Here is a 16,445-nt window from a genome sequence, read left to right as displayed (position 1 = left end):
AGGTTCAGGTGCAGAACAAACCCGGAGCTGCTTCCGCAGGTAGCGCACCCAGCTGTGCCATCCGCTGAAGAAACAGCTGGAGGTCAGAGCTGAGAGCAGCGCAGCAGAGAAGCCAGCCACTTTCTGAGCTGTGCCCATACCTTAATACGAGTCGTATGGGAGCACTGGGAGCATTTTGTGTCAAACCTTTTGAGAAACGGCGCAGAGAGTTACGATTCCTATGACCCATTTTTATCGGATCCCACATCACCTCCACCTCCCCACGGGCAGCGATCAGGAGAGCGATTCAGAGCTGGAGTTACGTTAGCATGAAGCTCAAAGGGCTCCACGTGTTTCCGGTCTGTTTTATGGGGGGGGCAACTCTAAATACCTCTCAGATGAATGTACTTCAGCGATGTCAAACCCACTTTTTGTAAGGGGGAACACCCTTTCATCACTGTCCTTTCTGTAGTGTTGACCGCTTCCATCGGCCGTATTCGCTGTGGTTTTCAGGAGTGTCTCTCCCCAGTGCAGTCCTGGTGTGGTGCACCCACAGAGCGTGAGTAGTGCACACAATGGAACAGGTTCAGCATTTCCGTTCAGTGCTGCGGCGAACGTGGTTCGAGAACTGCAAAGTAACCCAAAACTCTTCCAGGAATGAAAACCATTCTTTTCTCATAAAAAGCCTCCAGCGTTTAGACTTCTGAAATGTGGAAGAATGGAGACACAGGCCACCTTCCTTCCCTGTGAGATGGACTGTTTTATTTATTAACATTGCCGAAGGGCTTTTTTAATTTCGTTTTCCTTCGTAGGCTGCGTAGCTGCGTAGACTTTTCAGATAGGTTGAAGCTGTAACCCTCTGTGCAATGCAATCCATTGAGTAATGTAACCCCCTCCTTTATTTCACTGATGGGAATGCCTGCCTCTGCTTCGTGCTGTTTTTTTTTTTTCCTTTGTAGCAGTTATTCTGAGTTTTATAAATCCAGACATCAGTGCTCGCACGGTGTTACTCTTTTGATTTTGTCTCAGTTTGTTTTAAACCTGTTTGTCATCGATAAAATATTAATAAACAGCTCTTGCATTCACCGTGGCCCCTTACGTGTCAGTGCTGAGCCCACCCACCACCCATTAAAACCAGGAACGATTGTATAAACTCAAAGTTTATTACTTCTTTTGAACACAGACTCGTACAAAAGTGTGGGGGGGGGCGAAGCGGAGCTGGGGAAGCAGATGCAGTTCTGGGGGGTGGGCTCAGGACGGAGCTGTGTGCTCCCTGAGGCTGCTCCAGCACAATTAGTGACAGCAAAGGGGTGAGGTCTAAATCCGTGCTTTAATTTGGACAGATACAGCTCTGTTATGTCCCACTCAAAGCCTTCAGGTGGTGGGCACTGCTTTCGCTGCTCCGTGGGGGGAGCCGCCTGGGGGCAGGAGGAGGTGGGCTGATCTCTCCCTGCTCAGCGTGGGTCGGGGGGAGCAGAGCTGTGCTGCAGCTGCAGCAGTGGTTAAACCCTTAGTGCTTCCCTGGGGGAGGAAGGCCCTGCTGCAGAGCTTGGGGGCAATGCAACACGGGTACAAAAAGTGAGAACGGTGCTCTGCTGCCAGGCTCGGGTTTCAGGGAGAGCTCGAGTCAATTCAGAGTCCCTTACTTGTCCCTGCGTTGAACACCACGAGCACAGCTGATGCAGACAAACCCTCCAGAGGGAACCTGGGGCTGAAGAAAAGCAGCGCAACAGACAGCCCCACGTACACCATACAGCCACAGCAGCACCGCTGTCCCACAGAAGGGATTCAGTGGTGGGGCAGCCCCCCTTGCACCACCTTACCTCCTCCTGCAGTGGGGCCAGAGCTGCTGTGCCTCCTCCCAGCAGCCGGGACCCACCTGCATCGCCTCACCACACGGATCGTTTCACTTTGCACTGCAAAAACCTGAAAAACACAGAGCTCTGCCCCGAGAACACAGCAGCACCAGCAGCTGCTCCACCAGGACCGCGACGGGGCCGGGATTCCCAGCCTGGTGCCTCTGCCACCCGCAGCAGATGGTGAGCAGGCAGCCAGGTCAGACCTGATCATAACCCCGTGACCGCCTGCAGGCTCAGGCAGAGCGCTGCTCGGAGGGCCCAGCACAGCACTGTCACTAAACCACATCTCTGCCACCATCCCTTCGTGCCAACCTCCTCCCAGGCAGCACAGAGGGGAGCGCCGACCGTCCCCGTCCCAGTGGGAAACTCCCTAAGCACCAGCACAGAGGGGATTTATCACACTCGGATTTATTCCATCAATCATGGTGTGCATACCCACATCCACTCCCCTATCTGCAGCCACACTCGTCCACCACCATGTCCTCGTAGTGCCTCAGCACCACGTTGTCACTGTTGTCATAGTAGAGGATGGAGATGGGGGACAGCCTGACGGGGACACAGCAGGGCTGGGGCGTCCCCTCCGGGTCCAGTGAGTGCACCATGGTCTGCAGGATGGCGTGGTTGGTGCTGTTGAGCTCAGCAGTCAGGGGGAAGGGGCACTCCCCCAGGCAGTAGTTGGCCATGTAGCCCTGCGGGGCGATGATCCAGTTCTCCCAGCCAACATCACTGAAGCTGATGTAAAGGCGCCGGGGCTTGCAGAGGTTGCTCGGTGTGACGGGGACGTTGTAAGCACTCCTCCTCCTCCTGGAGGCCCCGCACTGCTGCGGGCTGAGGGTCACCACCAGGAGAGATGTATCCAGGAAAGAGTCGATGCCAGCACAAAGCTTCTGCGGCCCCACGCTCAGTGCGGCCGAGGCTCCATCGCCACTCACTGCGATCTCCAGGATCAAGCCCAGGTTCCTGCTGCGAGCTGTCCACTCCTTTGCCACATCGCTCAGGTTGAAGAGCAGAGATTGGTGCAGGCGGGCGAAGGACTGCTCCAGCAGCAGCTCACGGCCTCGCCCCAGGGAGGGCATCCCCTGCAGCAGCACCTGGCAGCTGCGGTACAGCCTCAGCTCGAAGCCCTGCCCCTGCCCGGGGCTGTGGTACGAGTTGTGGCTGAACTTGATCTCCAGCTGAGCCATCGTCAGGAGCTCGCCCTCCTCCAGCACGGAGAGGTTAAAGTACAGATGCTTCTGCAGGCACAGCAGTGGCTGAGGCTGTGTGCTATGGATGAAGTGGCCTGATGGAGAAGAAGAAATAGAGGTGGTGGCATTTGAACCCCATTACGTCGAGCAGGACCGGTTTCCCAGTACTCATATCAAGCTCCTGGCTGCACAGCGAGAGGAAGATGGGCAGAGCAGAGGCGGGCAGCCCAACACACCCTCAGCTGCTGCATCGAGATGACAGTGCTGTGCAATGGGGCCATCAGCCCCACGGCACAGCCTGCAGAAAACTGTCAGTGCCTCCTGCAGGACAGAGCACTGATAGGGGACGGAGGGCAGATAGCAAACGGATGGAACTGACAAGTTGTGCTGTGTGAGCAGCCCGAGGCAGGAGGACCAGAAGGATCCGGCCAGATAGCTGAACATCTGCCTCCACCTGAAGCTGGGAGCCTGAACTCCAACGTCATTACCTACAACATCCTCACAGATCAGACCATATGCAGCCAGGACTGGTCTCAGGAACCAGCTCTGGTCTCTGCCCTGTCCTCCCCCATCCATTCCCAGCCCAGACCACAAAGGGGCTTTCCAAAGGCAGGACCCAAACAGCAGCATTTCTGTACCTTGGTCAGCGAAGACACGGATGATGTTCCCAGGGACATTAAACTCCTCCACCCTACAACCGTCCGCGGGGTCTCTGTTGGTCACAGGAGGTGTCTTTCTCTTCTGGAAGATCCGCCAGAGCACAGATGGCACCGGAATGGGGATTTTGGGGCTGGGCTTCGTGCTCAGACCCAGAGATTTTAACAGCAAACTTTCCTGCAAACTCAAATCCATCCCCAAACTCACAGTAAAGAGAGCCCAGGCAAGGCTGGCTCCGAAGCTGGCACGCACAGGGAGAGTCCACATCGCTCCACTTTCCTTCCCACAGACAAAGAGCAGCACTGTGCATGGGACCCACTCCCAGCTGCACTGAAGAGAGGGCCAGGGGGTGATGACTGCCTGATGGGAGCCTTTGATCTCGTTAGTGCTCAATTAGCACACAGGGATTCCCAGGATTGGGCAGAGGGTGTCAACAGTCCCCTCTGGCTCCCAGGGCACGTTAACCCTTTGTGGCTGTGGCCGGACAGCAGCTCAGAGCTCCCATCCTTTCTGCATCTCCATACCTCTGAGGTCCAACAAGAAGTTCCTGGCAGTGGTGCGGGGCCACTCCTCCCCCCACAGCGCTCCCAGCACTGCTCTGTGCCCCAGGAGAAGGGTGGATCTGGCAGCCACTCCACCCAGATCGGGGAGATTCTGCTCCTTCAGGGCGTTCTCTCACCGCCTCCTCCCACATCAGCTCTTCAATCACAGCGTTTGACACTTCTCTCCAAAGGCTGTCAACCTCCAGCACTCCACAGCTCCCAGCTCTGCCCTTCAGCTCCGGCCTCACACCATCCTGCCCCAGGTGGGCAGACAGCAATCAGCACCCACTTCCCACTCAGGGACCCCCCAGGGCCACCCAAGCACACGCACACACCAAATGCTGCAACACAACCAGTGCCAGCACCCGGCACACCGACACTCTGACATTCAGTTTCCTTCATTTCTTCCATCCTGCAAATCCAGCTCAAAAGCCACAGAGACACAGTGCTCTGAAACCCCACCAGGAAATTACAAGGCGACGCATCCTGCCACAACCTGGCCGTTTCCATCCAGCCAAAGTCACGTTTTGCTTTTCAGTTTACCATGCTTTCCCTGAGGCTCGTGTGACAGCCCCGGAGTCGTATCAACAAAACCAGTAAAAATAAAATAAAATTAAAAAAAAAAAAGTCAGCCTCTGATGCCTGGAACTGATGCACCCAGTGCCCCTTCACTGCCCACAGACTCAGGGAGGGGGGAGCTCCGTGCTGGGACAGCCCCAGTTTGAGGACTACACAGCAAAGAGAAGTATGACCCACCAGGCACAGGTCGGTGCTGCCTGGAAAACCAGCACAGGGAGCAGAGATTGACTGCTCTTCTCTTGAGCAAGCAGACACTGCTGGGCAGGAAGCTGGAGATGCCTCTTACATAGGCTTTTTAAGCAAATGAGATGTCGTGGCCCTCATCCTGGGCCCAAATAATGCTCTAGGGCTGGGTTTTCAGGAAGACTTGCAGATGGGAACTGTGCTGCATGCTACAGCCTCCAGAAAGCACAGACAGCTGTGAGTCAGAGACCCCAGAGGTGCACTGCTTCTCCTCTCTGCTGCCTGCTGGAGCAGAGCTGGCTTTGGGCTCCCCTTGCCTCATTACAGCAGTGCCAAAGGAGGAGAGGACATTCCCCTCCCCGGCCTGACACTACAACAGAGGACCCTTCAGCGCTGCTGAGGCAGAGCAGCAGGGAGGGTCCAATGCAAACGACAGGAGAAATCACAAAGGGACTGAGAATAGCTGAGGGATGGAGCGAGAGAAGAAGCACCAGGGGACCTAAAGCCAGCTCCAAATCCTACCTGGACCAGCAAAGCCACAGCCTCTCAACTGAACCAGCACGCACAGGCTACAGAAAGCACACAGCGTCAGGTGAAGTCTGGTCACAGGCAAGGCCTGGCAGGGCCTGTTCCATCAGGGGCATCTCTTCCCCGGCTCCAGGCAGGGGATGAAGGGGTGCTGGGGATTAAGTTCTTCTTGTGCCTTTCATCTGCTGGGGTTGAGTGCAGGGTCCTGGCTCAGTCCCCAGATCCAGCCAGGCTGCAGCAGCCACGTTCTTATAACCGTTTGTCCTTCACAAGTCCATTCTTCAGGTGCATCCTGTGAACAAGAGCAGAGCAGGCAATGAGCCTTGGCCTCCACACTCTCTCCATCCCTTACTCTCACAGATCACCCCTGAGGTCAGACAGCTGTAACAGGCTCGTGCAGGCTGTGTGAGTCTGGTCCCCTGTCAGTCAGACCTGCCCTGCAGGGTCCAGCGTCTCACCCGACTTTGTGCCCCATGTGAACAGCAGGAGCTGCTCAGGGAGCAGTGTCACACCCTGAGCCAGTTCTGCCTGGTGAGCAGGGGCAGGGACAGGCGAGGATTCATGGGACAAAGACAGACAGATGCACCACAACGCTCCAATCATGGAGAGAAAGTTCTTCCTGACCCCTGCAGCTACTTCTTATACTCTGCATTAAGACATGCTTCTCTTTTCCAGCCCAGCGGTGGATGTTTTGAAAGATGCTCTGTTGCATCTTCCCTCCTCCCAGCCCAGAGGTGCTGTCCATACCCCAACCCCTGCCCACTCACCCTTCTTTCAGAGCACTGGGCAGCTGGAGCCCACTCTCTTTCTTCTTGGCTGCTGTGGTTTTCTTGCTGTCCTCCACGTCATACTCGCGCACGTCGTTCACCTCGTGCACCTGCCCCATCAGCACCTTGGCCACAAACAGGACGATGTACTGCGGATGGAGAGACACCGTCAGCCACGACCCCCAGACCCAGAGCTGCTCCACCCCACCCTGCTCATCCCCATTAACTGACTCCACCACCTCCAGATGAGGGACTCTGCTGCCACCCAGCCCTGCCCAGCATCGAGCTTCACCCCCCCTCCAGAACACCAGCAGATGCTGCACTATTTGTGCCTGTATCACATTCCAGTGCCAAGGAGCCCCCGGGCAATGACAGCCAGTCACACTCCCTTCTGTGGATCCCTGGGGTGACAGACAGCATTCTCAATTCCAGCACAGAGAAGCCCTCTGGGCACTGACACAGGTTTCCCCCATGCTCCCCCATGCCTGCAGCCCCCACAGCCGCCCCACACAGGTGGGCAGCAGGCATCACGCAGCAGCTGAGGCAGGAGAGGCAGTGTAGGGGCTGCTGAGCCTCCCCTACTCACCAGAAACCAGTAGATGTTCATCAGAGTGAGGACAAGGAGCAGAGCATTGAAGAAGAAGTAGAAGGGGATATTAGGAACCGACTGCAGGCTGGAGTAGCAAGTGGCGTAGAGCACCTTGAGGGGAAACCAGTAGAGACGGAACCAAAACCTGCCAGGGCAGAGGGAGCAGGGTGGGATTAATGGCCCCCAGGGGTCCCCAGAGCAGCTTCCTCCAGCACAACCTCCCTTGTCAACTCCTCCTGCAGCTGGCATCTGATTTGGGCTTAAAGGTTTGGGTTCTAGGACTTCACACAGCCCCCCCTGCACAGGCGGGTACACTATGACTGTTGGCTGAGCACCAGAGACAGAGCTGAGAAATGGCTTTCTCAGAGAAGAGGCAATTATACAGTGCACATTTTCTCAGCTGGATGGGGGGCAGCAGCAGAGTACAGCTGGAAGGTTTTCTTAGTTCTATAGTTTATCACTGTAAACCTTCCTCGCTCTCCTCCCCCTCGCATCAATCGCTCCCGTTGCCACCTCTGCTTCTCAGAGCAGCCTGCAGAGAGGGAGGAAGGAGACAAAGGGATGCACCAGGAGTGACAACCTGCGAGCTACTTATCTCTGCTCCTCATCTTTCTCTCCTGCCTTTCCCCAAGAGGAGCAGCAAAGCTGGGGTCTGGGACGAGCCCACATCCCGTTTGCTTCTTCCAAAAAAAAAAAACCCAAACAAACAAAACCAACCAACCAAAAAAAACACCCACAAAAAATGTTTATTAACGCTAAAACCAAATGAGTGGGGAAAATGGGAACAGCTCCTCCTCCCCTGGGGTCATTTGTCATGCTGCAAGCGAAATTTCACAGGCACTTCTGTGGTGACAGACGGCAAAGTGACTACAGAAGGATTCCAAGCCCAGCATGGGGTCAGGCTCTGCAGGAACCTCTTCCCAAATAGTTTATAGAAACAACTCGTTCCCATGCACACACACCCAGCAGGCCGTGCCCCGGGGCACCAGGGGGACTGCAAAAGCTGGCAAGGAGAGCTGGAAGTGGGATCAGGACTGGGCAGGCAGACAAACTCACCAGCTGACACTGAAGGTGAGGCAGCCAATGTTGGAGATGACGTCGTTGAGCCGATGATAGACACCCCCCCGGTGCTTGAAGTAGACATTGAGCTTAGTGAACTCCAGCTGCACATCATTAACGTCGTGCAGGAAGAGCACGAGGATGCCCACGTTGTGGTACCTACAGGAAAGGGGAGCAGGGAGGGAGGGAGGGAGACGTGGACCATCAGGGCTGCGTTAGCACACAGCACGCCCTGCCCACCACACCGTAAGCAGAAGGGCACTGGGAATAATCCAGAACAGGGCCTGGGAAGGCTCGGTGTGGCAGCATGCTGCAGGGTGGGTCTGACACTATGCAATGGTTTCTGAGCACTGGGATCGCTGCGGGAGTGCAGGATCTGTGCCGACCCAGGATGAGTCCCCCTGGTATACACTCAGGGGATGCACGGGGGGCACAAAAACGCTGCTCCCTCTGCTGCACAGCTGCCCAAGGCTGGCACAGGTACAGCACAGGGGGACGGTGAGACAGCCAGGGCCCTCACCTGAAAGCATAGGAGAAGGTTATGAGGGTCAGAGCGACCACGTGGTGGAGCAGCATGACCACGGAGTCCTTGCGCCACGTGTCCATGTAGGCAGTGGCATAGATGGAGTGCCCATAGAAGCTGCACTGCAACAGGTAGGCGACAGCGATGTCCGTGGGCACATCCATGCCCTTCTTCCAGTCTGAAACGGGACAAAGACACCCGGGGTGAACCCAGAGCCAGGAGCACGGAGCCTTTATCAGCATCAGAGAGACAGGAGTGCAAGCAGTGGTGAGCCAGCAGCAGGCAGAGCTGCCCCAGTGCCTGTCAGCACTTTGCTGTGCTCAGCTCCCACTCAGGACTTCCCAGATGAAAAGGAGGTAAATGCTGGAAGAAGACCCAAGCATCCTGGCTCCCAGACGCTGCCTCTGGCATCAGACCCACTGCCCCTCCACGAATTAGGCAGAAGCCTTGATTTATTTCTCTCCTACTCCAACTCCTCAACCCCTCTTCCTTCCATAGCCAAAGGTGTCCCGGACCCTGCTGTCCACAACAGCCACTAGGTGACACTGTCTCTGTAACAAAATAATAAAGACAGCCTAATCTGTACTAAAATCATCACAGAAAAGTTATAATCATCACAGAAAATGTAAGTTCTCAGACCAGGCCCCCATGTTATCTCCCACCGACTCCAGTTCCCTTGTTCAAATCAGGTTTCCTATGAACCTGGAAATCTTAATCCACACCCACTTCCCCCTGGATCCTGACTGTACCATAAAAGACAGATGGTGGGTCGTAGAAGAAGGGGTAGTCAGTGAAGAAGAGCAGGTAGATGCCATACGACCAGGATATCGTGTAGAAAAGCAGCTTCCAGGCACTCTCAGGCATCTTGGCAGCATCTTTCGGCTGCAACTTGCACCACTCACCGAAGGGCTGCAAGGACAGGAGAGAAATGTCACTGCATGGCAAGGAGGAGCCCAGCAGAGCTCACAGAACCTCAAAGGGACTCCAGCACTGCACGCTGTGTGCTGCCAGACAGGGCAAAACCAAGGACGTGGGCCTCATTCTTTTGGCCTTCCTTAGAGCTTGAGCTAGGAGGCATTAGAAAGAGCCTAAAGCAGGGAAAAATGCGAAGCTGGAGATTCATCCACACAGCCTTGGCCACAATGGAAAGCTGTAAAAGCAGAGCCTTGCAGAGAAGGAGGAAATCTACAGCACACATCCCAGGGTCTGGGCATCACTCCACCACCCTGGAGCAGGGCTGCCCACAGCTTGCTTTTGCAGAACAGAATCAATACAGATGTAATAAAATCAAGCCCCATCTGCATAAGGAAATCCAGAAGAGGAAGCTCTAACAATACCATGGACTTTGCAGCACTGCCAGGTCCCAGAAAAGAACCTTTCAAGTGAGGAAGTGATGGCTTTGCAGAGTCCTAAACACAGCTGCTGCTGCTTTCCAGCCAGTGGGGCACAGAACCCCCAGCACAGCCAGCACCAGAGGGGGACCACTCCACGTGTTGTGAGTGTGTAAGGGCTGGGGCACTGCTCCTGCTGCTCTCTCACCCCATGCTCACCCACGTTCCCAGCAGCTCTAGCCGAGCACTGCTGGATTTTCTCCCCCATGGTTTGCAGCACCCCTCCTGCTGCTCAGGGCTCAGAGGCAGGAGGCAATACCTCCCCAGATATGGCCAAAGTGATGAAGGGGAGGATGAGCAGCTCGGTGGATCGCTCACATTATTAAGAATGAAACTCTGTCACATCAGATTCCCCACGTTGCTGAGGATGAGGAGCGCACCGCTCTTTCGATTCTCACGCGTTGCACCAGAGAGTGAGAGCCCAGGGGCTGCTCACAAAGCACAGTGCAAGCAAAGCTCCAGTGTTAAACAGCTCAGCTCCCTGGGAGTAAAACAGGACAGCGTTAGCTGCTCCACCTCAGACCATGTGTGCTCTGCAGGATGAGCAAACACCCTGAGCTCAGCGATGGCTCTCAGCGCTGATGTTTTCCCTCAGTGGCAGCTGAGCAACACCAGACACCATCTCTGCTTCTAATCATGAGACCGACAGGGCCCTCCCAGCCCCGGCTGCCTCCACCCAGCTGCAGTGGAGCATCACTCAGTCCAGCAGGAACCGTCACTCCTGAAACAGATAACACACCCCGAGGCCCCGGGGGGAGAGCTCCACTGGAAGAGATAAAGCCAGAGATGAAAACAAAATGCTTGCAAAGTAACCATACCCTGCCCCAGGTCAGCACTTTCTGCAGCCTGCCCTTGGCTCCTTGATGCTCAAAGGCTATATTAAGGCCCCAGCTGTCCCTGGCTTTTAGCCCCTCTCTGTGTCAGATTTTCAAAGGACACCACTCTCAGTCTGAAAGTGCTTTGTTCTGAGCTCTGAGCAGCGCTGGGAAATTCCGACCTGGAAGCAGCAGCTCCACCACGCTCTGCCAAGCTGCCCACAGCCCCTCCAGACACGGACAGGCAGCTCTCCCCAGTGCACCTCACATTCAGAGCATGGCTGTCCTCACTGCGGCTGAGAACACACTGCTGCCAAAGCTTCTTCCAACAGGAGACACAGCAGGAAAAAGAGAAGGAAGCTTGAAGGGTGAATGAATAATGCAGAGACAGAAAGTCCCGAGCCCAGAAAGCATGAATTATTTGTATGTCCACAAAGTGGAGCAGAGAAGCAGCTCAGCTGCGTGGACAGCTCAGTGCTTCGCCATGACGACCTTTGCCACTCTCCTGCTCTTCATCAGGGGTTGGATTTAGGATTTGAGGCTCAACCCCACAACTCTGTCGCAGCAGAGCGGCCAAGCATTCAGCTGCACCTCAGTTCCCCACCTGAAAAGGGTGCAGGTTTCTCCTCCAGGCAGGCAGAGCTGACGACAAGGACTATCACGGCACATCCTGCTGGGACAGATGCTTCTGGATGCTTGGGCCCTTGGCAGAGATGGTGACAGTGCTACAAACCTGACAAGCCCGTCCTCAGGGCAGGTGATGTGTGAGGTGGGAGATGTGCAAGGCAGGAGATGCCCTCCCGCTACCCAGCTGTCGTTCCCATGGCAACAGCACGGAGATGCCTGTTGCTAAGGGCAACGGGTGCTGCTGCAGGAGCAGTGGATCTGGCTCCAGCTGAAAGAGCCCACAGCTCTTGGCAAGTGATGTAATGGGGCTGCTCTTAAAGGGCGACTGGGCTCTTCCTCCCTCCTCGATACTCCCACAGAAACCTTCACAAGAATCTTCTGATTCACTTGGAAAATGAACGGGAAGCAGGGTGGGAGGGCTGTGCTGGCTCCCCCGCACTGCCTGGCACAACCTGGGGGCTGGGAAAGAGTGGAGCAGAGGGTGAGAGCACTGTGAGAGCAGCTCGGAGCTGGAGGGAGAGAAAAACCAAATGGAAACCACTGCTGCCCACAGCACCGGTGAAGCGGCAGAAAAATATATACCCACAGAAAAAAACAAACACACTCAAGTCCCTCCTGCAGCACTACAGCAAAGCAGAGCATCCCTTTAAATCTGCAGGCAGCTACAACAGCAGGACAGGAGTCCTACCAGAGCCCCACCACCCACCAGTGATGGGCACAGCCCCCCAAAAACATCACTGTTCTCTAAATCCAAAGACTCATCTCCTTAAGCCCGTGAATCCAAGGGCTGTCAACCCACCTTTAAAGGGGAAAGAACCGAGCCCCTCAGTGCCTCAGTTTCTCAGCAAAGGCACTTTGAAGCTGGGTTGGGTTCTGGACAACACTTTCCAGATAAATGTGATAGAACGCACAATGACAAATGCAGCAAGCCAACAGGCATTACTTCTTCCTCAGCTCCTCTGTAAGCAGTCAAATTTCCCCCGTGGAGAGAAAAGCAATAGCAGACACTCTCTGCAGACCCAACCCGGCTGCCAACGGGGTCCAGCGGGGGCTGAATAACCTCCTCATGCCTGAGTGCTGACACAGCAGCACGGGGAGGGCAGCCCCCGCTCCGAGACCTGCAGCTTCACTCCCGGGGTGAAGAAAAGGCCCATTGTTGTGGCTTCCCCCCCTGAGCTGCCACGGTCTGTGCTTCAAATGCTGAGCAGAGCACAGTGGGGTGAGCTGGGGAGGTGGGTGAGGAAGAGGCAGCAGCAGGGGTTGCTCTGGGTGCTGGGTTTGGGGACAGCGATCGTTTCCCTCAATTCACACGCCCTGTTCGGGGGTTTGGAAAAAGCAAGTCTTGACAATACTGTAAAATGGAGAAAAGTGACATAAACCACTGAAAGGGAGAATAGGGAGCATTGCTTTCCAGCTTCCACATCAGTGCTGAGAGCACACAGCAGCTCTTACCTAGAAACTCAGTTTTCCAGAGCCATTTCCTAACACGCCCAATACTTTTCCTTGCAGTGTCCCACAAATTATGCCACTAAGGCAGCAAGCTGACCAGTGTCTGGGCCAAAACCAGAAAGCATTTACCCACTGCAGAGAAAAAGCAGCCATTACAGCCAGGGGTACCTGAGAGCCACCAGATCCAGAGGCAGATGCTCACTGCCTGGGGACGATCTGACACGGGGAGCTCCAGCAGCAGGGCAAGGATGGCTCAGGGTATTCAGGGCTGCAAAGTGTCTGCCTGGGCTTGCAACAGCTATTCTGGGCTCAGCTGCCCTGCAGGATGTTCAGCTCACACAGGGATGCTCAGGTTGCTGCTTTTTAATCAGACTCTCAGAGCTTGCCTGCAGCCACTCCACATGCCAGTCAGGAACCTTCCCTATCTGATAATCCACATCTGCTCCACTACTTGGGATCTTTCCTACACCGAAACAACTCCTTTCCATTTGCACTTCCACACCTAGCAGGGATCCTTCGAAACAGAGACAACGGGCAAAAATTATCTTTGCTCTAAGGATGATGGGAAAACCACTTCTAATGCACAGAGCAGGCAGTTTTAACGGGTGAGAAGTACACGCTTTCAAATCCTGACCAAACCCCTCCCACCACCAGCACGACCTCCACCACCAACGGTGAGATGTGTGTGATGAAGGTTAAATGCTGCTGCGGTGAGAAACCGAAGCGCTGAACTCCCACCAAGAAAAGGAGGGCAATGCAAATAGCACAGGAAGAGGTACACGGCCTCAAGGCACACGTTTCAGAGTCACGGCCACAGCAAAGTGAGATGCACTGTATGGTTCGGGCTTCAAGGTCTCACGTAAGAGTCACTTCCTCTACAGACACACAGGAATCGCAATGCAAGCAGCAAGATCTATTATTTATAAGCAGCATTCCCCAAACGCAGAGTGCATTCATTTTTATGAGCACGTTTGAGTTCTTGCAGGAAACGTGGAGGTATTCAAAAAGAGGAAGGATGCTCTGAGCAGACACAGGGAGGCAGAGTCCTGAACATGGGAGAAGTTTCCTCCCAGTGTTAATTAAACAAGAGGGTTTTACTTTCCCACTGACTTCTCCCCGAGTGAGGAAGGCTCCTGCTGAAAGCCCCGCTGCTCTGCTGCCTGCACAGGAGGCATGCAATACAAACCCATCTCGTACAATCTGGAGAGGAAAGCCACCATCTCCAGCTTTTCCCACAGCAAATCTGGCAGAATAGAGAACTGCTTCAGGTTCTTCAGTTAAATGTGAATACACAGTTGCCTCTCACTGCTGCCACCCCTCCACCTATCTGCTGGGAGGAACTGATGCTATCACACACCCGCTCACCCCTGCAGCACACGCAGGCGTAGCCACAAGAACTGGCTCTGATGAACCCTCCTTGCTCCTCTGCAATTACAAACATGACCCATTTCTCCCTGGGAACAATACCTCAGCGTTGGTGCACGCTGCCAAGTGTCCTCCGAGGGCACTGCACGGCTCCGAGAGCTTTTTTTTCACACTCTGATTACTGCTCGCTCTGTGAAGCTGAGCTTTGTACAGGGGGAAAGCGGAGCACAAAGGGAGCACGTCCATTTGTGAGAGCAGAGCCAGCGTTACCTCCAGCCTTGCTCACTGAGCTCCCAGGCACCACGTGTGGCCCAGCAGCAGCTCCACGCAGGCAGAGGGGCAGGGAAGAAGGGGAAAAATGCCCCGCTCGGAGAGCCAGCCCATCATCACCAACACCCTGCTTAACCAGCAGCTCCGATCCCTCCAGGGGCCTCGGACTGGAACTCTGCACAAGGCCAAGCTCTGCTGGATAAGCAAAAGCAGCTCTGAAAAGCAAAGGCAGAGCTAGGTCCTGACGACCCAATGAGGGGATGCAAGGTAGCTCTCTTCAGCCTATAAAACCATTTGTGAAGGCAGTGCTCTGCCCAGGGCTCACGGCTTGTCCCACGCAGATGCAGGGCTGCTTTATGCCACGTGCCATCTCCTGGGGAGGTGAGAGCTGAGGACTCCCACCTGACCTGCGTTAATCCTGCTGCTCCACTGCTCTCCAGGCTGCGGGAACGGCACTGCAGAGCACGCAGCACCTCTCCAGGAGGGTGCAATGGATGAGATTGCTCCTGCTAGGGCTGAGCCATCAGAAACGAAGCACGGGGTTTGTTGCACAGCAAGAAAAAATTCAATCCGGATTGCCCATCGCCCTCAGGGAAGTCCTATTTGTTCTGCTCCTTACAAAGCATCGCGCTAACAGAGAGGGGATGACGGTCAGCAAACGCAGCCGGGGGTTGTGCAGGTTGGATGCCAGCACCCCGCATCCCCCCCGCGCTGAAGGTCGGCCCAGCCCTGCAGCACGGCCCCACGGCGGCCCACGCACCGCCGAGACAGAGAAGGAAAGCGGGGAAGGACGTTTTTCACGCAAAACACAACTGATGCTGAGAAACACTCCCCAGCCCCCCCCACCCGACCCCACCGGGTCAGCGGGACGGGATCCTCAGCCCAGAGGGGATGCTCTGCAATGCCCCCCCCGCTCACGGCACAGACCCCCAGGGGATGGAAGATGACCTTCCCCACGCGACAAGCCACCCAGGCTCCCCACGCTGCTCGGGACGCAGCCGCGGGGTGGGGGGGGGGGGTGGGGGGGATGGACACCAACTCCTCCGCAAAAAGAGGATTCAACCCCACGGATAAAGCGTCTCTCCCGCGCAACGAACCCCACGGGGGTTTAACCCCGGGGCGGCGGAACGAGCTCCCCACGCAACGTCCCCGCAGCCCCGGGAAAGGAGGACGCGCCCCTCCCGCAGCCCACGGTCCGCGGCACTGACCCGAAAGACGCGGCGCGCGGCGGTGCGGCGCAGCACGGTCCAGCCCAGCGCGCAGAGCCCGCACAGCAGCACCTCTCCCCAGCGCAGGTGCGCGTTCTCGACCCACGTCCTCCGCGACAGTTCCCAGCCGCAGTCCACGCAGCCCCGCGCGGCCGCCGCCAGGCTGCCGTAGCCGCGCCGCAGCAGCTGCCCGTAGCCGGGCATGGGCTCGGGGCCCCGCATGGCGCTCAGCACCGCTCGCCCATGGCCCCGCCGTGCCCGGCGGCACCGCGCACGCTCCGCGCGGGGCAGGTCGGCCCACCCCCCTCCCCACGCCGCCGTTACCGGGCCCTGGAGCCGCCCCCCCTCCCCCCCTCCCCCCCTCCCCCCCTCCCCCCCTCCCCACCCGGCTCCGCTCGCCCCGCGCTGCAGGGGGCGGAGCTTCCCGGGCCCGGCTCGTCCGGTGCTTGCTAATTAGCGCGGCTCGTTAGGGGCCCGGGTGAAGCTAGGCTGGAATTTGCAACGCGGAATGCCGTGAGATTGCTTTCTTGCACGGGGAGCCGGGATGCAGGCGCGGCAGGATTTCCGTGCACATCCAGCCAGCCCAGCACCGTCCAGCAGAGCTCTCCGTGTCCAACATCCCTACCCCGTGGTTGTTTTACCTCTCTCTCTGTCCCACAAAAGCCTTGAAGCAGCACGAAGCTTTGTCCCCCCCTTCCATCCCAGGTGTTGCCAGCACCCCCGCTGCAGTGACAATAGGTGCAGAAGTTCGACCACGGGACAAAACGCTGTGGGATGAGGAGGGGCACGAGGAGGAACCCCCCGGAACAGAAACCTCACCTTCAGGGAGTCCAAAATGAAAAGCAGAAGGTCGATTGTCATCCACAGA

General features: G+C 56.3%; 2 protein-coding genes across 2 annotated transcripts; both read right to left on the bottom strand.

The window, feature by feature from the left end:
• Positions 1 to 2,097: 2,097 nt before the first annotated feature.
• On the bottom strand, positions 2,098 to 4,762 carry GDF1 (growth differentiation factor 1). The gene is made up of 2 exons (XM_065748743.1): positions 3,664 to 4,762; positions 2,098 to 3,120 (listed from the first exon to the last, which is right to left on the bottom strand). The coding sequence occupies exons 1-2, from the start codon at positions 3,947 to 3,949 to the stop codon at positions 2,288 to 2,290; spliced, it is 1,119 nt and encodes a 372-aa protein (XP_065604815.1). The 5' UTR covers positions 3,950 to 4,762; the 3' UTR covers positions 2,098 to 2,287.
• A 480-nt stretch (positions 4,763 to 5,242) lies between these two features.
• CERS1 (ceramide synthase 1) lies at positions 5,243 to 15,867 on the bottom strand. The gene is made up of 7 exons (XM_065748746.1): positions 15,578 to 15,867; positions 9,202 to 9,361; positions 8,450 to 8,630; positions 7,927 to 8,088; positions 6,868 to 7,015; positions 6,282 to 6,430; positions 5,243 to 5,806 (listed from the first exon to the last, which is right to left on the bottom strand). The coding sequence occupies exons 1-7, from the start codon at positions 15,797 to 15,799 to the stop codon at positions 5,764 to 5,766; spliced, it is 1,065 nt and encodes a 354-aa protein (XP_065604818.1). The 5' UTR covers positions 15,800 to 15,867; the 3' UTR covers positions 5,243 to 5,763.
• Positions 15,868 to 16,445: the final 578 nt, after the last annotated feature.

This window comes from Cyrtonyx montezumae, unplaced genomic scaffold (assembly GCF_038088225.1).
Source record: "Cyrtonyx montezumae isolate F1298 unplaced genomic scaffold, pur_monq_1.0 scaffold_51, whole genome shotgun sequence".
NCBI classification, from domain to species: Eukaryota; Metazoa; Chordata; class Aves; order Galliformes; family Odontophoridae; genus Cyrtonyx; species Cyrtonyx montezumae.
Note: the sequence above shows the minus strand (reverse complement) of the source record. Positions and strands in the feature narration are given on the sequence as shown.